Source organism: Oreochromis niloticus, linkage group LG6 (genome assembly GCF_001858045.2).
Source record: "Oreochromis niloticus isolate F11D_XX linkage group LG6, O_niloticus_UMD_NMBU, whole genome shotgun sequence".
Classification (NCBI taxonomy): Eukaryota; Metazoa; Chordata; class Actinopteri; order Cichliformes; family Cichlidae; genus Oreochromis; species Oreochromis niloticus.
In genome coordinates, this window is record NC_031971.2 from 28,476,152 (window position 1) to 28,503,524 (window position 27,373).

The following is a 27,373-nucleotide window of genomic DNA, read 5'->3' on the forward strand; positions in this document are numbered from 1 at the left end:
GACGCAGTGTTAAGGTGAGGTAGAGTTAAGATACAAACAGTGTGATGAATGAAACTGAGAAGCAGGGGAAACTATATTTCCAAGGCTGAGACGTTTACTTTAATAGTTCTCATGTGAATGTGAAGACAAGAGACAAATGTTAGTCCACGTTACACATCTCCGCCCACTGGCAGTGTAACCAGATAAGAAGTCAGCCTGACAACTTGACTCACCGATCACATTTATAGCATCCCCCCACCCCGCCCCTGAAAAACACTGACCAGCACATGCTGCAACCCCCTCTACGCCCATTACCCACCATGGTAGACACTTTGGTCATCAACTTCCCTGATCTACCTCAACAGCTGTTTATCTAAACTTGCAGCCCCTGAGTTGTGCAGCACCTCACAGTGAGTAGGGGAAAGGAGACTTGAAAGTAGGACAGAGCAGTCTGGCCCCTTTCCTTTCCAACCAGAAGCACAGATTTGTGACTGGAGGAGAGAAGATACTGGTCTTGGGTGGCGAGAGAAAAGGAGAAGAGATTTTTGTGCTGCAGTCACTGAGGAAAGAAGCCCCAAGGACACAGACCAGTGTGTCTACATTGCAGAACATCCAGTTTTATTAAGGTTTCCTATTTTATCAGGGGGAAAATATTCACTGAACAGAAATCTCACCACCTACGAACATGCACAAGCGTACAAAGATTAAGATTGCCATCTTTGTGCTGCTGGTGGGTATGGCATGCATGTTCACGGCAGTGGTAACGGACCACTGGGCAGTTCTTAGCCCAAAGGTGGAGAAAGTCAATGAGACCTGCGAGGCGGCCCACTTCGGCCTCTGGAGGCTGTGCAAGAAGTACATCTACATCAGCTCAGAATACTACGACGAAGGGCACGGCTGCGGACCCATCAGCCTGCCTGGAGGTAAGAGAAAATCTGAGAGAAAACTTCTTGCAACTGGAGCATGAAAGTGAAACTGAGAGACAGTTTTTAGTTTTCCGTCTCTGTGGCCGTGCTCTCTCTCCAAAGGTTCAGTCCTATTTGGAAAAATATTGCATGCGAGTAAGATGCTACTTTAAGGTATGAAACTACTAAGAATAGAGATCCTGATGCAGCATCACTAGACATGTCATATGACTTTCTAAACTTCCCTTTGCAACACAAACACATCCTGTTGTATGCCTCATGTTTTAGGCCTTTCATGCGTTCAGCTTTTTTTTCCTTTGTTTTGCTTTCCTGTGGATACATATTGTTATGTGCTAACACCATTTCAGGGCCTGTTTGATTAGACTTCTGAAACATCTTTGAAATGTGTTGTAAAGAAGTAGCCGGTAGTGTAATATAAATATTAGTCAAAGAGTTTAGCCTGTGTTTAAACTATCTTGGTGGTCTTGGAATAAACAGCACCCAGAATGACCAACCACTATGACCAACCATAGATGTAAAGTGTTGACATGAGATAACAGTAGATAGATGTGACATCAGCCAGAGAAATCTAAGCATAAGAGTCTCAAGAGACTGGAGACTAACAGATGATCCTGATGGTTGGCTCCTCTTTTCTGGCAGATAATCTTATTAGTAAAGTCAGCTGCCACAGAACCTGCAGACAGCTGATAATAATACCCATATGGATATGGACACTGCATGGGAGCTCCCTGACATACAGAAAAACTGGAGCCTCCATGAAAAGTGATGAAAAGACTTTCCTCAAACATCTTACTTGAGGACACTTTTGAGATAGATTTTACATCTTTTTTTAACATATTAAGGATCATTTAGTCTGTACAGGGCAGGTAAGGTGAAAACAACACAAAAATGATCCAATTTAAATGCTGCTTGTGCATCGATTAGAAATAGAAAAGTCGGTACATTTAATATAACACAGAGACATCAAATGGAGCCTGTTGTGCTTCTGGATTGTGTTTGCAGTGGTGTATGCTTACACCAGCCTACTCAACATGTCACTTTACACTGGCATTAATATTTTTACTTAACTAAATGGTCTGAATACTTTGCCCACCACAGTTTATAGGTGATGCATTTTCATGCCCTACAAAGGGCTCACCTTGGTGTGCATGTCTCCAAATAAACATGATGTGATACCACGTGCTGTTAAAGGTGCCTGAATAAAATGCAGACTGTAATAAAATTAAAAAAGAAGTGCTGAGCCGTTGTTGGCAAGCAAAGACTCGTGGTGCCAATGATCTGGAGTGAGAGTTACGCTACTGTTGGGAGCAAATGGGTAATTGAACATTATCTGAAAAACTATTATCTGACTGTTAAGTGTTATCTGAGCCCAAGTTATATGAGATTTTGGAAGCGTGCCCAGACATCACACCAAATTTATACTACTTACAAATAGAACCTGATTGTGGCAGCCTGCAACTTTTAGGAATCCCAGACGCTGTCTGCACTGCAGGGCCATCCCAGGAGCAAGTGAGAGGGGGTTTGATACTGCAGGCATGTGCTGAATATTCCAAATAAGCGTGACCCGCCCAGGCACACAGGGAATTCTTAAGACAGCAACTCCAAGAGACAAATGTTTTTTGGGTTGGGTTCTTCATGTGCAGTTTTTGACTTTTAAACAACTACACAGTGAAAGCAGTGATCTGGAATATTTTTGGACAATGTAATATATTGCAGTCATTGAAATGAAACAGATTCGTTTCACTTGGCAAATAGCTTTAGAAGAAGTCAATAAAAACAGGCTGAGGTCTCTTGCGTCCAGGGGCTTCCCCAGGCCCACTGTATTTGGACAGGAACATTATTGTTTATCATAACCACTTGTCCTCAGAGAGGTGTCAAACTCTGATCCAACACAGGACTTAAACAGTGTATGAGATGGTGTTCACTGAGAGAGACTCAACTGGAAAATATGGGTTGACTTGTTATTTATATCAGCTGTTGATAAAGCATAGACTGTGATATCAAATCAAGTTAAGTGTACAATACAGATTTACATGACATGTAGTACCAGCTTTAAGAAAAAAGTAACAAATTAACCTAATGAATATTTTAGTTTTTGGTGTTATCCTGCTTTATATTTAACTGCACATGTCTTTTGAGTATCGGAGCTGTTAAGTCTTAATGTGCAACATCACATATTCTGGCAGGCAGTCAACCTGCAAGGCTCTTCCAAGTTTTTCACCCTATGTTTAATTTTCAATAGTATTGAAAACAACAACAATTTTGTGACGACATATTTAATTTTATTGGCCAAAAGTGTAAGCAATTTCAAAACTGTTCCCCAAAAACACGAGATTTTAAAATATACATATTACTGCGTAAACTGCTCAGCAAACACCCGCTGTAGTTATAAATATAGGCCACGTAAATACTCAGCTGTGCCGGGTGAGGGTCAAGTGTTCACGCCAAGTCCTCTGAGTGACGGGGCCGCCTGAAAGAGTCAGGCATAGCTCTAAGGCCTGCTCTCCCACCAGCCTGTTCCCTCAAGACCTTCCTGCAGCTACGCATCTCCGTGCAGCCCACCACTCAAATTACTTCACACTCCCCGAGGATGGGATTCACAGCCCAAAAAAGCAATGGAATCAATGGTATTTTGCCTATATAGGCATGCAACATACCAACCAAGGGATGGGCATTGTATATGGGGAAAGGGTGCTAGTGATGCCTTTCTGACCTAAACAGGCATGCATTCAAGTGGTATTTGAGGTTTGTAGTGGGATCAAAGCTTTATGCATTTGCAAAGAGAGTGCTTAGATTAGCAGAGTATTACAGAGAAGGGAAAAGTGCACCTTTCATCTTTAGGACACATTTCCATGGAAAAGCAGCAAAGTATTAACAAAAGTTTGAAAGAAGCCACTGATCGACCTTTATTGAAAGTAATTTTGTTGACATGTACATTTTTCTTGACCCTGCAACAACACTCCACTTGTCATAGCTGATAAAGCAAAGAATGAGGAAGGCTTTGACAGCCAAATGTAGCCAAAAATGAACTGACACCACAAATCAATGCTAGGAAAGACACTGCTCTGACATGACAATGTGCAGAGACGCTGCTAATCCTGCGTCCTCGCCTTGTCAGTCGAAAGATGGCGGACAGCCCTATTTGGAAAAAGGGAGGCTTTATAGAGCTCGTCAAAACAGCCTGGCAGGACGAGGACTAACAACAAGTAGCCCAAAATTAGTTTAGTGTGTGTCTCTGTGTTTGTGGTAGTGCGCTTTCACAGATGATAACAGATACATTTTTATCCAACAGTTCTTCCTCATATTTCTACAAAAACTTGCACTCTGAGGTAAGTTTAATTACGCAGCACACACAGTCACATGTGGGAATAAACCTGCTAAGCTTTAACCATTCACTACAAAGTCTCATAAACACTAAATGATTCCATTCAAATAAAAAAGATAATGAACATAATCATGAAACACTTTCTAACATCGAAAGTGTTTTTATTTTTTTATTTTTACGTTGTGGTGGATGACTGACGTGGATCAGCATTATGTATTTAGGCTTGTGGGGGGGGGGGGGGGGGGGGGGGGGGAGGTGAAGTTCAAAGGCCAGCATCTGTTTTGAATGCAAGGTTTGACTCAATAAATACAAGTAGGTGACAAACCTCTATCACATCCTCATATGAGCCTTCTCCAGTGAAAAACAGCAGCGCTTGTTGCTTAGTAACAACCTCTGGGTTTTTTTCTTCCTTTCTTTGATGGCCAGTCCCTGTCCTCATTCATAAAAAATAAAAATTTATTTTTATTTTTTTGCATGTAGGCCCACACAGTATGACACATTGCTTTAAAAGCTTGCCATTTCAAAGGAGCTTTTTGTGAACATTGCACTGTTGACTTGACTTGGAAAAATATGATTCATAAATATTATTTGCGCCTGTTATGCCAAATTACCCTGTTATTTCCTTTTAGGGGCACCTGACATCCCATTTAGCTCAGTTACTTGAGAAATAGGAGAATTTCAATGCTATCCCAGCGTGAGCTATCAAGCTCTTACCATAAAATCATACCATGCAGTACTTCATATTTCCACATGAAAGCATTTCACTTCCCATGATGAGCGCGTGTGGAAACTGGGATTAGGAATGTGCCTGTGTGTTAAGCCCTCATACCGCCAAGATCACGGACATGCACCTGACTGTGCATGAGAGAACTGACGATCTGGTGCTGCATACATAAATGTCCTCACTATTTGAGCAAATATGATCATTCAAATGTTTGAATGATCATATTTCCCGATGTTTTGGCAAAATGTGGTATGAGATCATCAAATGTAATCAAGTTTTGTATGTAAACCAAGCCTGTTTCTAAAAGGGATAACATTTCTACCTGGCACAGCATCAAAGACTTCTTCTTCTTTCAAACAACTGTGTGATCACATAATGCATAACGCCTGGCTTTATATCTGCAAATCCCTAAGGCATAACACCTCGTCTGCATGACAGAAACTGAACTCGATGTCTGCAACCACAGTCAAACCACACAAAGGAGAAAGTTCTGCAGGGAAGCCACTTTTAATTATAACATTATCTTGGCATGTAAAACCCCTTTTGGACAAAAAATGGAAGCTATAGCTGAGACCAAGTGAAGTGTTTAATACAAGTACCATATTCCAAAGGCGTGTGGCAAAAGGTGAATGCAGCTAATGGGGCAAACAAATGTGGAGCAAGCATGAGAAAGAAAAAAACAAACTGTGTTATTAGAAATAGAAATTTTGTCAAATAAAAATGAATCATAAAACATAAATTAGGCATTGACAAATATGACCTTGATCTGAGAGGAATTTAAAATCAACCAAACAAACCAGTCAGCGACAAGCAAACACAAGGTAAAAGCACTTTTATGACAATCTGGTTCATTTGCTGGCAGATTATATGGTCAAAACTGAGCATTTAGGTTCAAGTCGGGAAAAGTTTTTGCTCATACATATCAACATATTAAATACCACACTGACTCATCATAGCTGTGTGCAATTAAAGGCTCCCATCAGAGTCCCAACTGAATTAACTAATTATTAATTAAAGTCATGTCTGTGCTTCACAACCCTCTTGATGGCTCTCTCGCCTTTTATCAGTAGAGCTTTAAGTTTAAGTTTATTGTAATAACATTTTGCAAGACAAGGCCAACTTTTAAAAAAATCTGTAAAAACAAAAGTTTCCCGATAAGAGCATTAGAACTCCAAAAGAACTAAAAATAATCATTTATAAAACTTACCTTCAACATGTGGATGTAATATCTGTATTTTAATGCTGTTTTTATCTTCATCTGCTGGTACAAAGTGGAGTACAAATATTCTGTGCAGATTTGAAGAGAAAATTAAACTAAATATGGTTTTGCTTTGTTCTTTTTCTTTTCACAGAAGAAAATTGCACTTACTTCAGGCACTTCACTCCAGGACAGGATGCTGAGATATTTGAATATAAAACACAAAAAGGTATGTTTTTTTGTTTGTTTTCGCTCCCTTTGGCGATTGCTTTGGGCTATTCTGTCTTAAAACATTGAAATAACAGGTTGCTTTCATCTCTGAATTCATTTAGTAAAAATGTTCCTTCCTCTGTGTGAAGCGGAACATCAGACGTGTCGAGCTGTAGCAGTTGCTTCGCGTTTTTCCAAATGATCTCACTTGCTGCTGCTTTTCTCCGTCTGGGTTCAGGTTTTCAGTTATGTTTCACATCTGACCACAGCACAGTCGGCAGTGTCACAGCAGGCAGACTCGACCGTCTATCAATGTCAGAACATCTCACGGGACTTGGAGAAATCCTATCTGAAATCTGACTTGTTTCTTTTTTTCCTTTCTCCAGCTGACCAATATCTATTTTCAATTTCTCTGTATAACATCTGCCTCGGTAGTTTTTCAAGTTCTTGTTGTTTCCCCTGATGGTCAGAAGCTGTGAATCATAAGTCCCGAAATTTTGTACTTTAGCAAAATACATCCTGTACATGCAATTGTTCAGCTGTGTATGTTTTCTCCTCCTTGTACAACAGCCCTCCCATGGAGAGCCTGTTAGTGGTCAGAAGTTTATATAACCAAAAACTGTGTGCATGCATGTATTTGAACCTGTATATATACTTTAGATTAGATTAGATTAGACAAAAATCTCAGAAAAATCAAATCTGTTCACACAATTCTTGTTACTCTTTGAAATCATTAAAAAAGTATGCTGTACAGTCACTCCACCCTGAGAAAAGAACAGGTCAAAGAAGGTCAGACATTTGGAGTTTCTTTCTAAACTGTCTCTTTCAGCAGGGTGGTTATATTGATGCATTCGATACTCTATGTATTAATATCTACTCATACCTAATCTGCTAAATTTGGAGAGTGACATAAAGTGTACGCTCGGTAGCAAAAAATAAAAATAAATCCTATTCCAGTAAACATTAAAAGAAAGGAACCTTGCCAAAGAGATCAATCTCACAGCAATCACTGTAATGTGTAGCAACACTGTGAATTTAAACGTGGCTTGAACAATTCCTCATAATACTGCCCCTTCCTGTGGTAGAGGGTTGAATTTTTTTCACGTGTGAAGTTCATGTTTCTGCAGGCTGAAAAATTTCTGAGCAGTGCAGTGAAGCAAGTGCTGTATGAATAAAATGCAGAAAGCTTTTTGATGTCTATGTTGCTCACGCTATGTGAGAATCCATGGTTTTGCAGACTTGAGTTAGACACCAACCTCTAACACACATGCTTTATGTTAAAGAGGTGTTCAGGGTGCAGCCCATCCTCCCCTGCCAGTAGAAGATGAAGGCTCTTTCCCCCCAAAGGGGTGCCTTTCTCTCCCCAGGGTATGGTTCACAGGCAAACAGGCTACAGATCAAAGGCCTTGGGTCCTATCTACCTGTCTGCTCAGAAACCTAGCCAGCTGCTGTTGTACACTCTAAATGAAAGACCAGAATCCATTTATATTAGTGCACCCAATTTCAAGGACCTTGTATTTATAATAAAAGCAATGGAGGAGAAGTTAGCAGGTGTTTTTCTTTGGGGAACTAATCTAAAGACCCAAAGCATCCATTCATCCATCCACCCCAGGTTGTTAGTCTAGTCACAGGCCCAGATAGCCAAAACCTGACATAGCCTATTTTGCATAGACTTCTATTAGTGCTCAAATACAAATGGTGAGTTACACTGTATCACCAGACAATAATATCACCCTGTTATCATGACCCTGGGCACCTTAGTGTACTTTAAATCTGCCCTGCTACTCCTAAAAATTAACCAGAGTACCGAATACCACAAAATAACAATACTTTCAGCTACTAAAGTGTTAATTTGGTTGGCTAAGTAATTTCACTACAGTTTTCATCCACAAACTTCTTTTTCTAACGAAAACGAGACGATAACTAAATAAAAAAAACAACCCACGAGGACAAAAAATATGATGAAATGTGCTCAGACTTACGTGGACGAATTAAAACGAGACGAAAAGGTTCTGGTTACATGAGGTCCAATTACAATGAATTAAAGTATGTAGAGAGGCGGGACAAATTTGGAAGCGATCCAATCAGAAATAATCACCTTGTGCAGCAAGGTTATACACGCAATGTTTGATCTGTCGCCAATAAACAAGGTGGGAAGCACGCACGCTCTCTGCTTCTCATGAAAATGCTACAAAATGCGACGACAAGAGTACACGCATGGACAAATTTCGCATTTGATGTCAAGGGAAAAAAGACGCTTTGTAAACCCGTGGAGAAACCTTCAGCGGAAAAAACACGACAAACTTTTACACAGTCAACTGAATCAACCTCAAAATTAGTGTACGATAATCTCGTGATATTTAGTCAACTAAAACTAAAAGACTTAAGATGTAAAAACTAATCAAAGTTTCGAAAAAAAATGATTATTTTGTCTTTTAATTTTAAAAAAAGTTTATTTAATTTTTAAGTAAAGTTGAACGTTCTAGTTGCTTTATAATTATAAATAGAAATTAAAGTATATAGTTTGGTCCTTTAAAAAATATTATTGTCTTCTGCTGGAGCCCAAAAACCTTCATGGACAACAGAGAGACAAGAAAAGCCAGAAAACCTGAAGAGGCGAAGGCATGGATGACAGGTTAATAAAAATTTGTCACAGCAGATTTGGAGCTCTGTTGCCTAGGAGTAGAAGAAAAAAACACTTCAGTATTAAAGTATCTACATTTGTTGCCTCTCAGGTCATGTCTTTGTCATTCAGCATTAATGAGACTTTCACAGATGCTTTTTGTCCATTTCCACATGCACTAACCTGCCAGTGGCAGATCTAGAAAGTTTTACAACATGACTGTAAAATTGACTGACATTTTTCATGGGAACCATTTTTTGACCCTTTTTCTGTCTTTCCAGAGTACAACATCTCTGCTGCAGCCATCTCCATCTTCAGTCTGGCCTTCATGATCCTTGGCTCTCTTTGTGTGGTGGGCTCATGTACTGGTACAGGCAAAAAAAGAGACTACCTCCTTAAACCTGCTGGCATGTTTTTTGGATTCGCAGGTGTGTTCAGTTTCTGTTTCACAGCCGTTTTGCTTTTATGATCAGTGTGTGTTTCATATTTGGTGACCATGGGAATCTGCGGGTGCCACAGGTGTTACTATAAGCTGTGTCTAATGTTTAAGCATCACTCTCTCTCTCAGGTCTCTGTGCTTTCATCTCACTGGAGGTGATGCGTCAGTCAGTGAAGCGCATGATCGAGAGCGAGGAGACAATTTGGATCGAATACTACTACGGCTGGTCCTTTGCTTGTGCCTGCACTGGCTTTGTCCTCCTCTTTCTCTGTGGCATTGCACTCTTGTTCCTCTCCATGCCTCAGATGCCCAGGAATCCATGGGAAACCTGCATGGACGCCGAGCCGGAACAAGTTGAGTGATAGCAAGACATACGGACAAATGCAGGAAAAGAGTGACTTGTCTTTTATTTTGAATACAGATGTTAGATTCAACGACATCAGCTTGTCATCAGAGAAGAAACCACAGTGTAAAGAGCGGTCCTTTGCGATGCCTGCAATTTCGTGGTGTAGGCCACAGTTGCTTAACACCTGCTCTACTCATCACTAAGAGCTTACATTTTATGACATGGGATTTGGTAGTATTTTTTAAGATATTCCTTTTCCCCTGCAACTCATGATTTAGTGCTGGCATGTTTTTATTGGTGAAAAGTTACTGTATTATGACCGTGGTCTTACTAGTTCCCCTATGTGTCACTCCTTAGTTTAAAAGACAAACATTTTGAGCACTAATGGCCTGACATCCAGGTCAGTTGATTTTATGTACTGCATTATGTATGATATCTTGTACATAGCTAATGTGCTTCTGTATTTTTTATGGCATCACTCCAAGAAGCCCTCTTATACTGTCAATGAAGTCATTTTTTAGCCTATAGCTTAAACTGTAAATCTTTAATGATAAATAAAAGCAAAAAAACATCCTTTAAAGTTAAATAATGGCACATTAAGTCCAGAACTTGATGAGTAAAGGAAAGCTTTGAGCAAACTACTTGCCCAGAGTCTGGGTGTATGTGCGTCTGTAGCAAGCTGAATGCTAAACACCCAAAGTCTGCAGCACCAGTCATGTTGGAAAAGGTTCAGTTCTAGCAGGTGCACATACAAGGCCTTGACAGCTTCCATGCCAAACTGATACAAAACATGTCTCTGTTCATTTTCATGTGTTGTTATGACCCGTTTGACCCATGTGGCGAATGTCCATTTGCATCTATACACGCTGTTAGCATAGATAACAGAAAAAAAGCCACAGATTCATGATCTTTTACTGAATTGTATCCCTACATGCAGAGTTTCAGAGAGATGAGCGCCAATTGAATTTTATTTCAGTTGTAAACGATGTCACGCTGTGCAATCACATAATGTGCAAGCGGCAAACGAACCGAGTGAAGGAGCTGCACTATATTTTCAGATTATGAGCACTGACTTTAGCTGATGTTTACTTGCAGTTTAGAATTCAGTTGTAACAGCGTAACAGTCCACATTAAGGAGTGAACGTTGGTCAGTGACCATCCTATTTGGTGGGGGATTTGAACTAAATTAGGTCACCTGGGTTTAAAAAGCAAAAATGTACAGGCCATTATTAGAATAAACCTTTTCTGTGTAGCCTGTACTGTGCGACTCAACCAAGGGGATATAAAAGAGAACAAGAAGCATGAAGTTTGCAGACAGGCACTTGCAGAACTTCTCCTCTAATGGGCTTTTTAAAAAAAAATTTTTTAAATACAACATTATAAAAAGTCAGGTTATATAGCTGCTGACGTTATGTAACACACTGAAGGGCTCTTAAATATTTGTTTTTACTTTTCTCAAAGTCACTCACGAAATGGCTGCTATCCTGTGCAAATAGACTCGAGCATCAAGGAGTTCATATTTTAGACCATTTTGTGCTGACGTGTGGTGTATCTGAAGATCCACACTGTCATTGTTCTGTCAGCCTTGCATCCATCTTTGCACAGAGGAGGAAAGAATCCAGTTGTTTATTTACTTTTAAAATAAGTTTTCTTTGACTTGACTTTAAAGTTGTATTGTCACTCAAAAAAAAAAAAAAAAGTTCCAGTGGTTTAAAATAGAGGCAGCTGTTGACGTGAACCTCCTGTACTTGTAGTGTTTTTTTCACTGAATGTGGCATGCAGTAACAACTTTTGGAATGCGTTAGATTTTGAGTGTGTTTGTTATATACTGCTTTATAGGTTTGTAATAAAAATTCAATCTTGAAATGCTGTGGAAAACTTATCTGGGACCGCATTATTTAATGCAGTAAAGATCCATCTGGACCCAGGTGGTACAACTACAGAACAATTCACAAGACAGAGAAACAGAACTCAAACGGTTTCAATAAAAACACTTTAATAGAGAAACAAATAAAAAAAAAGAAAGAAAAGAAAATAAACCTTTAAAACACAGTCAAAAATCCTTGAATCATAACCACCACCAACTGAAATGAAGAAGAGTAAAACAGATCTATCCATTGTTTTGTACCCACAAGTAAGGAACCAATGGGACTGGGAAGCTGGGAGGACAGGTGAGCCATTGATTCACTGCAGCGAGGGAAGAACAGAGGAGAGCCAACAGATAACGGGAAAAGATGGCGCTTATAGAAAGCTGAACACAGTGCTCTCTGCTGGCTGGGCAAAAGGTTGCTCCCATTCAGTGTGCCACACACAAGATGGTTTCACTTTGCCCCCCCCCACTTAAATACACACCTTAGACTGTGATTTCTGGAAGGTGAAATCAAACTGTTACACACACAAAAAAGTGCTTTTATTGTCTACTTTCAAAAGAAAGACTCCTGACAGGGAGCTGTGAAAAAAAAAGAAATGAGCGTTTCTTTAAAAAACAAAAAAAAGGCTCGATCTCCTCTGCTTCAAGACCAAAACTGTATCTAAAGAAGTGGTGAAATATTAGTATTGCACAACTTCAGAGACCAGCCAGCGACTGTTGTGTGGAAAACAGATCACCTAAACAAAGTATTTTAAATTCAATACACACGAGGGAGCAACCTCAGCTTCACATCTGCCAACTAACTGCAGAAAGAAAAAACAAAAAAAAACAAAAAACCTAACATGACCATTACATATTTGATTCACACATTAGTAAAATAGTATAATAGATTTGTTGATAATGTCACAAGTTATTGTACACATCAAATAATATACCAAAATCTGACTCTGTAGGTTAAACAAAAAGCTTTTTTTTTTTTCTTCTTTTTTTTTTCCTCCATCAATAAATCAATACAAACTGGTAAAAACAGGGATAAAAACCAGCCAGATCATCTCAACATGCAAGAAAAGAAAAAGACTTCACATTTAAAAACAAATCCATTTTGATTGTTGTACAGCTTGGGAAGTGGTGAGAAAACAGGAAAGGACTACTCCAGCAACATGTACTTAAAAATACACATTGTACAGTGAAAGAAGTTGTCTTGTAACAGCTGCAACATAATGTCTCCTCTGCCTAATAAGCCAGACACCATCTTTAAGAGAAAAACAAAAACAAACAAAAAAACAAAACAAAAACAAAAAAAATCTAAAAAGTTCCAAGATGTTGCAACTACCAACCGGGTTGTTGTCCATTTCTAGAATTCTTTTTTTTTGTGAATTTGCATAATTAAAAAGGGCATACCTCTTCTTTGAACAGCTTCTACAAAATTGAGGCGTTCCCAAAGTTCTTGTTTGTAAATACCTAGAAAATGCATATTTACAAGTATGTGTTCTCTGCAAAGTCAAAAAATCTGGACCTTTGAGCTAGAATGTGACAAAAATGAAACCATACCGTGTATGAAGCTCTCTGCTGACTGCTGAAAACAAAGTTATTAGCTGTGGGGTTCTGAGGAAGTGACCTTTAGAGAGATTAACTGCCATGTGGAAGCCAAGAAACAGCAGGACGATTTATTCTTTTTAGCAAATTGCAGATGGGGCAGTGATGTGTTAACAATTCATGAATTACATGACAGGACTGAGCACTGGACTACTGTTGTCACTATTGCTTTATCGCTTTTTTTTCTGAAATAAAATAGGCAGATACAGTGTGCGAGCATCTTTTTATGCTTCATTTCCACATGACTTAAATCAGCTGGGTTTCAAGTAAAATTCACGTGCACGTACGTGTCTTCTTCTTGTGTGTCAACTCCTTTTGAGTAACTCAGCGGCGTGATTCATCCTGTGTTTTATTAGGATGTTACATATATAGAAAAATGTTGTCGTAGTGAAATGCAAAGCATGATCAGAGCTATTTCAGTTAGATTAAAGAGAATGAAATGTGTCTACTGCAGTAGCGTTAATATATCTAATCTGAATAAAAAGGTTCTGTGAACCACGAGGAGCAAACCCAACATTTCCAATTCATTTCTTCCTATTCACACCCTAAAAGCAAAACAGTCAAAGGTTTCTGAACAGCGAGTTCTATGTTACTCTTCATTTTTCTTTTCAGCAGTTTTAAAAAGGTTGATATTACATACTCTGAATTTCCAAAATACCCAGCTCATGGAAAAGCTGCTGACTTTGAGCAGGACAGGAAATGATCAATGACCAATGTTTGCGACAAAACAACAAAAGAAGTAAGTAATATTTATTCCTAAGGACTTAAAAACCTTTGGACATTCTGGCCTAAAACTAAGTGGCAAGAAACTGGCAAATCATCTGAAATCAGGTTAACATAACGGGTCTATCATCAACTTTGGGCAATTTTCTATTCATTGTTATTATAAAGAAAGTAAAGAAGCATATAAAAGAAAAAAGTCTCACACCTACGACATTTCAGGGTGTTTACTCTTAAGTTCCAACATACGAAAGACCAATAATTTAGTGTGTTCAAAAACATCTGACTGCAATTATAGATCTTCTCAGTTTGGCTGTTAGACACACTACTCTGACCTCACTGCCCTTTCTTCACTTACACAAACCTTCAGAGTACTGCAACCTTTTCAAACAAAACAACACAATAAAAACAGAAAGAACTCTGTCCAATAGCAAAACACAAACAAACAAACAAACCATTTCACTCCAGTAATTATACTGAAACAATGTCATACTGTTGGACATGAGTTGCAAAATAAGTCCACGATGTAATGGCGGTCTTAAACAAAGAATAAAATAAAATAAAATAAAACCAACAACAACAACAAAGAATTCATGTAACTGCGTGTCAGCCACAAGCAAAGCAGTCTAGGATAATCTTATCACTGAAAAGGATGGTGTTCTCTGATCTTTAACCCAAAGAGAGGAGGAATGAAACGGTTGTTGCTGCTTTGATGTTAAAGCTAGTAAAAGCTAAAATATGCAATCGATATTTGTCATTTTTTCCCCATAAATAATCACATTTTCTAAAATGACTGAAGGCGATTCCCAGGTAAGGATGTCTAAGAATTAAAGATCAGAAGCTAAAAACAGGGAAAAAAACCCTTTAAAACTCATATTGCAAATGCTAGCATGATGCAGGAATTTAAGGACATGTCTGTGGCATACGATTCAGTCTTTTATTTTTTCTTTATATGTACATATTAGAGCAAAATTTATCTACTTCTATACACTGTTCCATGTAGTTTCTGTGTCAGTTGACCACTTAGCTTATGTCCATTACATCTACAGTAGTATGAAAATCAATAAGAATGTCCACTCGAAACTGAGGAATAAAAAATAATAAAAACATACTTATTTCGCAAAACAACTTCAATAAGGAAAAACACAAGCGGGTAGCTAAGTGGTCAACCAACAGACACCATTGTTTTTGGGCTTTTTTTGTTTTTTTATGTTTGTTTTTTTGCTTTTTTTTTAGCATTACGTACATATACAAGTGTAGATAATATAAGTATATATTCATATATACATAATGAGTATGTATATATACCAGTAATGCATTCATTATATATACTTATTTTCTTCACAGATATGTGAAATAGGAGGAAAAAAAAATGACTGTTAAAAATAAAAAGTTTAAATGAAACAAAATGCATAAAACCAACCTACTGATAGAAACAATTTGTAAATGCATTTTGCACTATTTTTGTGTGTTTTTAGAAATGATTTTGCCTTTTTTATAATTTTCTTTTCTTTTTTTTTTCTTTTTTTTTTTTTTTTTTTAAATTATTACTTAATCACTTATGTGGGAGAAGTGACACTCATTTAAAATAGGAATAGTACCCATTGCTACCATTTGAACTTCCTATACTCAGCTCTTGTAGGAGGGAGAGGGGGTCGCTATTCTTCTTGACCTGTTCAGGCCGAACTGCCCGGGGCTTAGGTGGAGCGCGAAGGGCGCTCGCGTACGACATGGTAGGCTGTTTGCCTAAATTTGGAGCCCCCTCGCTGGGCTCGGTGGGAGGCTGAGGCTGAGGCTGAGGCTGCTGCTTGTTGTTGGGCATGAGAGGAGGAAACTGATGCTGAAGGGAGTTGAGGGAGTGTGGATGCGTCTGCTGTGTTCCTGCGGCTTCTGCCTTTGCCTGCTCCTCTGCCTGACGAAGGGCCTTGGAAGCTGTCATATGGGAAAGTAGCCAAAGATGATGAGAGGTGAATGAGACACGGACATAGAATTTAGCATATAGAATAAACAACTATCTCAAAACAATCCAAATAATCAAGTGAAGAGGAAATTGTGCTTGAAAACAGAAAGCTTTACCTAGAAGGTCCCGATGCTGAGCGAGTGTGCCGGCTCCGTTACATGGAATGTTCTGAAACGGACCCGGACCACCTCCATTACTTGGCCAGAGGTGGTCATGTGAAGGATAGCTGTAGGGGGCGTGTGGGTGCTGATGATGCTGTATGTGAGGATGAGGGTGGTCCTGGGTATCTGATGCACAAGGCTGGGATTGCTGTGACAGGGTATTGTGGGTGTTGGCTGGAGATGATTCATCTGGGTAGGTGGACGAGATGCGGCGCTGATAAAGAGGCCGCCCTGGACCTCTGGGTTCATACTGTAAACACAGATACAAAAACAAGATCAGAAGGTGATATGTGGTAACTACAAAGAGTATTCAATTGGTTAAAATAATTTTTTTTAAGTTAAAATTTGGGTGATTTAAAAACAAAACAAAACAGTGATTTGAGCCCACAATTATCCACCGTTGTCTGTTGGTGTATTATAACCCAGGGCTGTTTGAAATCCCTATTTTAAGAAAGCAGCGAGCAGTAAGAGTGAGACGGCGTTTCAGTTAATAACTTGATTTGGCTGAATTCTGGCTTACCATTAATATGATCATATGGTTAATTAGCACCATTACGTAATGTTCTTAATAATTCATTTCCCAAATAGTATTATTTATGATATTTACACCAAGCAACAACCTCTGGTACTTCAAGTTTGAGTGTATCCTTACAGACTCCCACATTAAAATGTTTAGAGACTGACGCAATACAATTTTTTCTTCTCTATGCATTAATTTCCAACATTAAAACAACTGCACAGATTTTCGTTTAATAAGTCATCTATCTGGATACTAGAAATTGGAGTAGGACTGATCTGATGACAAGTGATCTGACACAAGCAGCTGTAGCCCCACAGCTGTCTGCTGGGCATCATCACCCATAATTGGAGTAACTGGATGAACTGGATCTTTGTGCCTTTACTTTAAACTGTGCCCCCTTAACTTTGTTGCTTTGGACAAATAACCTTAGCATACAGATGCTACTTCAGGCAGTTCAGACTCATTGCTAATTTCACTGAAATATTATTGAATCCCACATTAATGAAGAGCCCTTACCTCATCTACATTGTGATGTGCTGTGGCTGCTGATGTTCTGGGGGATAATGGGTGGTAGGACTCCTGATCTGGACCTTGATTTTGTTGTTGTTGTTGTTGTTGTTGTTGCTGCTGCTGCTGCTGCTGCTGCTGTTGTTGTTGCTGCTGCTGCTGGTGCTGATGGTGAAGCTGCATCAGGTGAACCTGCTCCTGCCTGCTCGGGTGAGCCATGATGGGCAGTCCATAAGGAAGGCCGTGGCCCTGATTCCCCATCAGAGGGTTCTGCTGTGGTGGGCTCACTGTAGCTCCACCATGGGGCCACTGGGCCTCTTGCAGAAGGTATTTGACCTGGGCGGGAGGGGGGCTGGCAGATTGAGCTGGTGGCTGATGTGGAAAGCTACCAGTATTGTACAGGGGATTCCCCGGGTGCTGCTGCAGACCTTGGTTGTTAAGAAGGTTTTCGTTCAGTAGATCCCGACCTGTGTCATGAGGGTAGAGTCCTGATGGAAAAGGGCCAGCTTGGTTGGAAATGGCACCTAAAGAGGACGAAGGGTCACCCGAGCCACGGGGCTGGGACTGGCGATACTGGAGGAGGCGAGACTGAGGTGGGGGCTGCATCTCAACTGCTTCCCTGGGCTCAGGCTGTTCCTGTGGAGCCATCTCTCTCAAGAGACCTGGGTACCTAGAAATGAAAATTGTTTACTTTTTTATTTTTTTGAACTATGCATTTTGTTTTAAAACAAAAGAAAAAGAACAAAAATTAATACCTAAATTGTGCTTAACATATGATATAAAAAAGTACACATTGTGTTAAACTTCAATATTTAACCTGTAATATTTCTATAAGATCAAGTTAGCAGACCATTACAAATGACTATAAAACATACTAGTGCCCAGTCTAACCTGCTGAAAGTTGGCCCGGTCGAGGCAGAAGGAACAGCTTCATCATCCAGATTGGAACTAAGGCCCCAGTTACCTGCCCGAAGCAGCTGATGGGGGAAGCGAGCCATGTTGGATTGAGCAAGGTGGGCAAGCTGTTGGGGCAGAGGAAAGGCAACACTGGCCTGGATGAAAGGGCTTGCTGCCTCCCCCCACTGGCCCAGCCTAGCTGCCTGCTGCTGCTGCTGGCTAAGGGCCTCTAGAGCCAAGGGTCCCTGAAGATCTGAAAGGGCAATGGTCTGATTAGTTTTTCGAGTCATTCATGTATTCTGCATAATTATATGAGCTGCAGGGTTAGTATACACAGCATGGTTAAGAATACCTTTAAGTAGATTCTCTATGAATAAATATCCAATAAGCGATTCAATATATTAAATGTACTGCAAAATCAAATATTTACCCTTTCATATTTTTAAACATATGAAAGATGCACATTCTAATCCAAAAACGGAATGTGAAATTTGAATATTTGACAAACAATCTCTTCACCTCTCAACCATGGAGATTGTCGTTTTAAAATTTCAGAGAAAGTTTTCTTTAAGGAGAACGGAACCACGTGATCGATTGAACGTGCAAGCACCTTTCAATCCTGAGCAAGATACTATAGACCTTGACAAACTTCAACATCTGCATAAGCAGAACCATCTCTGAATACATGACTACTAAGTTCAGAATCTCTTGAAAACATGTCTATGTGAAAAAAAGAGATGAATTAAATCCCTCAGACTCAAATTAAATGAAAATTCTAAGTAGAAATAATAAGATGCTAATTTTCCATCATCATCAGAATCAGCTCCTCCTTTGTAACACAATGCATCAGCATTGTGTTAATTGATTAGCTAACTAAAATTAAATTACTAGTAAATATGGTGTTTTACTCACCCAAACCATCTCCTGGGTTTCCATCCTGTCCCTCTTCCCCAAAGCTGCTGACCCTGTTATGCTGTGATAGGCCTGAGTGGTGGCCTACTGGGTGGCCCATTGGAGTCCTAACAGAGCTACTCATTTCCTCTACTCCTCCAGAGTCTGGCCCATTCAAAGTCGGCGACTGGACAGGTCTGTGAGTGGGTATAGGGCCACTGAAAAAAGAAGCATTATGGCTTCCACCAGTGTAGGCAGGACTGAGCTGCTGTTGCTGCTGCTGATTTTGCTGGGCCATCCCTGGGTGTTGAGGCTGGCTAACCCGATAAGGAAGCCTAGTGACTGGATACTGCTGGGGGAAGGTTCTTCCACTGATCGGATTTGAAGGAAAGGGTGTAGTAGGTGGCGCAAGTTGGAAGTTAAGAGGTCTTTGGGCAGCTGAGGGGTCTTTTCGGTGGAGCAGAGGGTTGGGAAATCCAACTAGGCTTTCTGTCTGTGAATCTAGACTTCGACTTTGGCCTGTGTCTAAATCTCCCTAGACAAAAAAAAAAAAGAAGAAAAAAAAAAGAGGATAAACACTAGTATAAAAACACCATAAATTGTACAAGGAATTTATCACTGCTTTTGCAAAATGTGTTTTGGCTGTGGATACAACTAAAATGGACAAATTACTTCTACCCCAAAAAAGAAACATTTAAATGTCAACAACTTGCCTGTTTTTCCTTCATGTCTGTGGTTTTTCTTTCTGGTGTCTGAAGATGGTTCTGCTCCGACTTTGAACATCCTTCTAATTTACCTAAGACGTCAAAAACAAAACAAATTAAAAAGACTTACCCTGCCATTTCCACATTGCTAGATGAAGGCATACAATTGGATTAGAGATTTTAACTGATCTCTTAATTTAGAAATAGAAAGTCAAGGCAAACCATTTCTGATGGGGTCAGAAGGCTCTTTGTCTGGGCTCGGCTGGGTTAGTCCTAGAGGAGAGGGGTGTGCTACCCCACTATAAGGAATGGGGGAGCCTCGATTTGGTGGCTGCAGCAGATTAAAGTTGTAAGCCATGGCTGCTGGATGACCCATGATGCGAGGGTCCACAGCAAAGCGATTCTGGTAACCTGGCCAGGGCAACTTAGGGAGAAGAAGAAGAAAAAAAAAAATACATTTCAAAAACATTTTTTCCTGTGGTACACAGAAATCAGGCAGGGGAGCTATTGTTATTTTTAATACTATCACTGTGATCATGATAACTGATTAACTTATTTGAAAAAAGTTATTTTTATAGTAAGGACATACATTTACAGATATCAGCAGTGCGGTTTTACACTTTTCTAAAAGAAGCAAACAGTTTTATGGATTCTTTTTTAAAATACAATATTACACAGACACCACACGTGTAAACTTACATGCAGGGGCATGGGCATGACCATGTTTCCCCCATATACAGCTGGAACGTAGAGGATACTGGCACCTGTATGCGGATCTATCCTCTGCACAGGACTAGGTGACTTGCCCATACCAGCTGGTGTGCCACCCAAGGGTGGTGTGAATGCCCGAATAGGGTTCCCCATCAACACTGCTGGGTTTGGTTGGACTGCAAAGAGGAAAAAAAAAAGGGGGGGGGGGGGGGGGGCACAGGTGTATTACTTTACTGTTATGACATCATTGTCGTCAGATTCAAAACAACTATAATAAGTAAATCTGTGGGAGCATTTCTTAAATAATATTCATTTTCAGGATTCCATAAGAGTACGTTATAAGTAAGTGATGGGGAGTTCATATTAATCTTGAGACAGGGCAGAGAGTCAGCTTTCGCATGCTTCCAAGCAGAAAATCCAAAATCCTACGTCGACTTGTTCTTAAGTTATCGAATTCATGCGATTTTCAGAAAACTTGATCTTGCCCCTTGAGATCAAAGTCACTTAGAATTTGTCCATGATTTTTAGCAGATACACACCTATGGTATCAATTTTAAGCTCCTATGTCACTTCGTTCTTGAGTTATCACATTCACAAACTTGGATGCCTGTGTTGCCCACCTGCCCAGCAAGGTGAGAACAATACCCCATCAGCCTTTTATGGCTGAGACACGCAAGTCTGTAACACAGTCCTAAACTGTGTAACAGACTGGTTCTATGTACTTTTTTCCCTATAAACCAGTACATTTGAAAATAACAGGTATTATATTTTAACATCAAAAATTTAATTTCGATTAAAGTGCTTAGTGGTAGATTAACTACTACTACAGAAAACTAAACATTTTGGTGATTACCAATACAGATAATTTAGGCCAGCTGTGTTGTCCTTTCATCTTTTGCTGTCCTTTGGCTCTTCACTAACCACAACTGACAATTAGTTTTGTGTTACTTCTTTCTGTTTCCTTACTGTTCTGGTAAGAAATATTTAGAAAATGAAGAGCAGAAAGGCTATACTCACCATATCCTTCAGGTGGGAGATGCTCTGTGTGGTTTGCATGTTTACCCTGCAAGACAATCAGTAACAAAGGTTAAGAGTCTGAATGTGCCAAAAGAAAATTATTCTCATATCACGTTGCTATTATTATTTATTCTATTAAAAAGCATGAAGTATTTTCTTATTAAAAGCAAGAAAATACAACAACCCGCATTGAGCTTTTTCCACTGACTGGTTTTGTAGCGTGGGGTCTTTCACTGTTCACTGTGATATAATCAGTAATGCAATAGAAAAAGTAGATGACTTTGGGTTAGCTTACTTAAAGCAGGAAGATGCTAACATCAATTCAGTGGGATTTACTATGATGGTCTTAGATAGAGATGATATACAAGGAAAATGACTAGTCATCATAATACAAGGAAAACACTAAAGAAAAACATAAGCAATTTTGACAGATATAATAAAAATAACTGTATCATTCAGAACATTACAGAAGCTATGCTGAAATAACATTGTGAGAAGAGCAAAAGTGCCAACTGAAATATGGAGTTTAGCGCACACACAATCTGCCAAAGCCTTTTTCATTCAGTCTTGCTGTGTTAACCATAGAAAAGCCAATGTTTATGGATATTTATGGATCTCTAAAATATGTCCACACTTGTGTTGTAGCTAGGCTGCCAGCTTGCGCAGAGAAGCAGCTAAAGCAAACCATAATAAAACTACAGGAGAGATATCTAATATATTTATTCCACTCAAATGGTTTAACATGGCAATGGAATGTAAAATGCAGACTTGGCAGAACTGAGTCATATTACAACAGCACAGCAAATGTGAAAATTCTGCATAGAGTAGGCAGGATCCCTTTCTTAAAACCGACTAGAGTCTGACATGTGATAGCAAAGCAGCTTCTCCTGTCACGGCTTCATTGTGCATTATCAACTGAGCAATGCCAGACACTGGATTGAAACTGGTGCCTATAGTCTAGCAGGGCAGTTATTTGATCCAATCACAGATTCACTGCTGCAAAATGTTCTCTGAAACTAAGTGTTAAACATGATATCTCGTACAATAATTTTCCCAGACTGCAGGAGTCTGCTGAGAATGAAAAGTGACCACTGATGAACATTTACTGGCTTCATCCAGAAGACTGAAATTAGATCATGTAACCTAATGTTCTCTTAGTTCTGACAAAAAGGCAAACAAAAAGTTTGTTAGCGTAAAGCTTCATTAGTGACAATAGCACAATCCATCTGTCAGTAAAGTGGCAGTGTGCTGTACCGTGAAATCCTAGGTATACAGAGAAAAAAAAAAGGGTATAAAAGACAGACTGAAAAGGAGGAATTTTCCTAGAAATGTTCAACTTAAACATATTTTTGGTAAGGGAATTAACATGGGGCAAATTTTAGCACAACTATCATCAGTCTTGCACACTTGCAGAAAAACACCATCTGCATCAGAAAACAGCAATCTGAAGTCCAGCGAAGCATACAGTACGTATCTGGCGAAATGGATGCCCAACAATGCTTCAGTTTTAAATGATTGCAACCACAAACTTTACAGTCTTCTCTGCTCATTGATGCATGCTGATAAACATTAACCAAGAGTTTTTTTGTTTTTTTTCCAGACAATAATCAGACTGAGGAAATGTGGTCTGTAGCTTTTAGACTTGAATCCTAACACCAGAAATGCACAACAGTCAGGAAGTTAAGTTTTAGAAAAATACTGATCATCAGCAACGGATGTTAAAACGATGCAGTGAAGCAGTCAAATACAAGCCAACATCAGAGTCCACTGCAGGGCATACTCTCATTATGAAATAAATTAGAACGATATGTAGTGTGACACTGTGTACAAAGACACCAGAAAACAAGATTTGAACTTTTAATAAGCATCAAACTGTGCATGTAAACATATAGAATATTTAGCACATTCTGCATAATGGTGTAATTGTAAATGTTTATCTGCATATTTAGCATAGTTGTAAGTTACATAGTATGACTGTGCAAATAGAAGAAAAGTGTGTGAGTCTGTAAAGCTGGCTGCTACTGCGGAGCTCCAGCTCATTAGGCCCAGTGGGTGATGGCAGCAGGTTGTCAGCAGTGGTGATTTCGTTAACCTTTACCTCAGTGCAGACACAGAGGCGAGGCAGACATTTCATCCTGACCTAAACAATTAACAGATCTTCTGCCAAACAGGTAATGCTAATATTCTGTTGGTTTTTTTCCCTCCTTTGAAATGAAATGACTGATCATAAAATTATTTCCTGTGGCGAAAATTAAACTGAGTCATTTGTTCAGATATTTGATTTGCGCCCACATATGGAAAGCTTTTATAAGTTTTATTCTATAAAAGTAGGTAGCACTCAATTTATTTCTGATAATTTGCTTTCTATTTTGATAAACCAGTGCGTTCTTACCTAACGTGAATATTGGATTAGCATAAAAAATAAATAAATATTCTACACCATTTAAGGTTCTTCTTACGTAAATGGGTCCTAAAAACCTGTCAACACTCTGGGCCCTCTGAGACAAACAATAACACATATATAGTATAAACAATTAGCTTTAAAATATTACTATATACTGTATTATTAATATGACAATATATAACATAATATAAAAAAATATAATAAATAAACAATAAACATGATAAAATAATTAATTTTGCATCTATATTAGGTTGAAAATATTGAGAATATTCATTCTCAGTCAGTGGAAGAAAAATCCAACTGAGCCAACTTTTCATTTTTGTAATTTAGTGTAAATATGAGTGTTTAACTGTCTTTATTGCTTTCTTTTGTTTAGTTTTTTTGGGAAACACCATCTTGCAGCCTACTTATGTTAAAGGTAGAGAGCCATAAATATGATACACAGCAATATGCAGAAGGTGATGGATGTCAATTTTCCACAAGCAAGGAAAAAACAAACAACCCCAAAAAAAACAAACAAATTATGCTTCTCAGCTCAAATTCAGTCCTCTTAGACTTTGCTCTGTTTACCATGTCAAATTTCTCCAATGCTTGATGAGGGTCACTGTGTTTCCAATGGCTGAGTTCAAAATCACTTCCAAGCAGGGAAGCGGGTTGTGTTACTATGACAATCAGCAGCTGCAGCATAAAAGTTTCATATTTCACCTCTCATCCGATGAGAGGATGACAGGGGAAACATCTTCAAGAAACTTCACAGACTACCACAGGTTTAGTTAATGTGAATTCTGAATATTTCTTTATTGATAAAGTAACTCAATTATGAACTTATTTAACGGACATGACACATTGGTGAAATTTGATAGGTGTCTGCATTTTCCTAAAGTGTTACCATTTCAGCTGTGGGCATAATAACCATCAGCATTATCATTATTATTCAAAATACTTATGAAAAAAGGGAAATACAATATTTTTTTCTTTCCATTTTCCCCTCCACACTGAAAAACACCTTACCTTAGGAGGTGACTGCTGCTGCTGCTGGGGGCCCTGCTTGTTGGAGGCTGGCTGTGCATGCTGAGAATGTGGATGATGGTGGGGATGGAGGGCCTGTGAAGACGAATGGTGTCCTTGCAGGGGCCTAAGGGCACGAGGGATGAACTCTGGGGCCAATGGGTTGAGGACATAGGTCTTTTTGAGCTCCAGGGCCTCCAGCTGAGCCTTAATCTGCTCGAAGGTGATGCCATGAAGGCTCGAGTTTTCATGGCAAATGGAAATAAAGTGCTCCCAGAATTTTCTGGAAGTGGGCAAAAACAAAAACAAAAACAAAAAATGTTGAAAATTTTCTTCCAGTCTCTGGTATTGTTTCTTATTTGGATTGGGTGTTTAATGGATTATCATTTGAATTGTTTTGCCTGCCGGTGTTACAAATTATTCCTTGGGGGCTAAACATAAAAGATCACAACTATTTATAGCAAAGAGGCATGTGCACAGTGCAGAAAATCTAGAGGGAAGAAGGAAAACGAGGGAAAGGAAAAATCTTTCTAAAGCATTGTGCACTTTATTTAGAACACAATGCTTTCCATTGGTATGATTAAAACAAACAAACAAACAAACAAACAAACAAACAAACAAACAACAGCTGTCTATAAAAGATGGCTAACAAACTAATAGAAAAACCCTAAACCTAAACCCTTGAACTGTGAGGAACCTGGTGGCGCTGTTATACTGTCGTTGGCATTTTGCTGGCATGGCTTGAGGCAACTTGTCACTTAATGTTAAGAGTCATTGTAAACCCCCCAAAAACTTACTAAAAGCATTTTAAGCTGTTTTTTTCCTTTAATTTGTCACCTGACTTTAGTTCTCTTCTGTCCTGAAATGTGCAGTCAAAAGAATGTGGAGATATAAGACATTCACATTTCAAAAACAAACTTTTGCGCTGTAGTAGTAGCATTAGCAGTCAAGTAGGTGTCAACATTAGGATAAAATGGGACTGCTATGAGGGAAATGTTGGGCAGGCTATCGATTGTGTTCCAATCTGATTAAATGATGAGTAAATGACCCTTTAAAAGAAAAAATAGAAAAGGAAAATGGTACTTATGCTGCTGACTGTGCTTGGCAGACTGTATTTTTCCAACTCTCATTAGGAAGAAAGAAGTGCAGAGTTTTTGTTGCCGCTTGTGAACTGAGTGGCAATCAGAAAATATTTTTAAAACTATAACACCTTGCAGGTAGAGGCAATTATTTAACCTGTTCAGTTAATTAAAGGTATTTAATATTGAATAACAGCTTGCCCAGCTACTACACTGATTGAGACATTTTGTTTGCATAATAGCATAAACAGAACATAGACAAAGACAAACTACAGCTGCTATGAAGACAGCTGCAGAGGTGGGTTAAAAAGATTCAAATAGTACAGAGAGGATCTGGCAGCTAGTAGTGACCCAATTATGGTTTATCAGAGTACGCCATTGCTCTCTATGTGGTGAAAAATAAGCAGATATTCACACGTGAACAAACCCGACACTTGATAACTTCTATGCACTTAATTTTTTAGACTATCAAACTATCTACCAAACGATCAACTCCTAAACCATTAATATAGTAGTTTTAATTAAACCTGAAACTTTGCATTTCAATCAAACCTCGGCAGTCTGATTTAAAATGCACTGTGCTGGTGTATAAAGACAAAATTATTAGTAACCAACAATATGAAAATATGAATTAGGCTGGTGAATTTACCTGCAACGCCCAACAGAACATAGCGCAATGGGATCTCCCACAACTGCAACCAAGGACTGGGCTCTGGTGATGGCTGTATTCAACAGCTTGTAGTTGGACAGGAAACCATAGTCAAGGTCCTCTGTCGAGTCCTCAACCAGCTGCTCTTTGCGCTTGATGGCCGTTTGCTTGTGCTTGCAGGTATGCCGTGTACGCACCGTGCTAAGGAACAGCACCCGGAACTGTTTACCTGCAAACATTTTTTTAAAATAAAACATTTTTAAGCCCTCTAAAAAAGTGCCAAACTCAGAAATCTTAAGAACAGAGATCTTTGGAAAATTCTAAAAAGATTTATTTAAAAAGATGTGGTTAGCAATGTCAGACATAACAGTATGACAACAGAAAATATTACAAACAAAAAGTAACCCATTTGAAATCAAAATAATTATTAGAAGAAGATCTTAGGAACTTGCTATTCTCCATTTCAATTAAACTTTTCTCGGTAAGGTTTACAAGACCTTACCGAGAACAACCAACTACCAACAAAAAACTAAAGTTGTGGCCAAATGAATTTCTCCAGTAGCTGTGACATTTATTATATTACTGGAACCTGAATGAATGGTAATTGCCTTGTTTATAAATAAATGTTTACTAGTAAGTATTACTGTATTGCCTGTTGAAAGAAACTGTAGAAAAACATTACATATGTCTGTCAAGTTCAACTACTAACCACTAACTAGAGTTTTTTTTCCCGTGTCCATGTGTTTCATGTATGATTAATGAGGGAGCTAATGAGCTGTAGAAACCAGCTGAATGTGATACAAATGAAAGCTGCATGAGACTGACACAGAAGAGAGACTTGAGGAAAAAAAGACTTCTTGTATAATTCTGAATCTTCTTGATTTCATAATATAAAACAATATGAATACA

The 27,373-nt window shown here is 38.9% G+C and overlaps 2 protein-coding genes across 2 annotated transcripts in view; one reads left to right on the forward strand and one right to left on the reverse strand.

The window, feature by feature from the left end:
• The first annotated feature begins 279 nt into the window (after nt 1-279).
• cacng1a (calcium channel, voltage-dependent, gamma subunit 1a) lies at nt 280-12,318 on the forward strand. Its single transcript, XM_003458319.5, has 4 exons — nt 280-902; nt 6,307-6,381; nt 9,267-9,413; nt 9,554-12,318. Exons 1-4 carry the CDS (start codon nt 665-667, stop codon nt 9,784-9,786), a joined length of 693 nt encoding a protein of 230 aa, XP_003458367.1. The 5' UTR covers nt 280-664; the 3' UTR covers nt 9,787-12,318.
• Nucleotides 11,750-27,373, reverse strand: part of helz (helicase with zinc finger) — a 51,311-nt gene continuing 35,687 nt past the window's right edge. Inside the window, exons 23-33 of the mRNA XM_003458320.5 lie at nt 26,465-26,693; nt 24,740-25,019; nt 21,325-21,370; nt 20,296-20,483; nt 19,819-20,020; nt 19,606-19,688; nt 18,914-19,427; nt 17,996-18,254; nt 17,114-17,774; nt 16,033-16,327; nt 11,750-15,888 (exon numbers count right to left, since the gene is read on the reverse strand). Of these exons, the coding sequence (XP_003458368.1) occupies nt 15,536-15,888; nt 16,033-16,327; nt 17,114-17,774; nt 17,996-18,254; nt 18,914-19,427; nt 19,606-19,688; nt 19,819-20,020; nt 20,296-20,483; nt 21,325-21,370; nt 24,740-25,019; nt 26,465-26,693 (3,110 nt within the window). The 3' untranslated portion in view covers nt 11,750-15,535. The remainder of the gene's footprint in view (nt 15,889-16,032; nt 16,328-17,113; nt 17,775-17,995; nt 18,255-18,913; nt 19,428-19,605; nt 19,689-19,818; nt 20,021-20,295; nt 20,484-21,324; nt 21,371-24,739; nt 25,020-26,464; nt 26,694-27,373) is intronic.

Coding starts and splice junctions, on each gene's coding strand:
- cacng1a (XM_003458319.5), top strand. CDS start 665: ATGCACAAGCGTACAAAGATTAAGATTGCCATCTTTGTGCTGCTGGTG. Junction 903..6,306: donor ACCCATCAGCCTGCCTGGAG/GTAAGAGAAAAT, acceptor TTCTTTTCACAG/AAGAAAATTGCACTTACTTC. Junction 9,414..9,553: donor CATGTTTTTTGGATTCGCAG/GTGTGTTCAGTT, acceptor TCTCTCTCTCAG/GTCTCTGTGCTTTCATCTCA.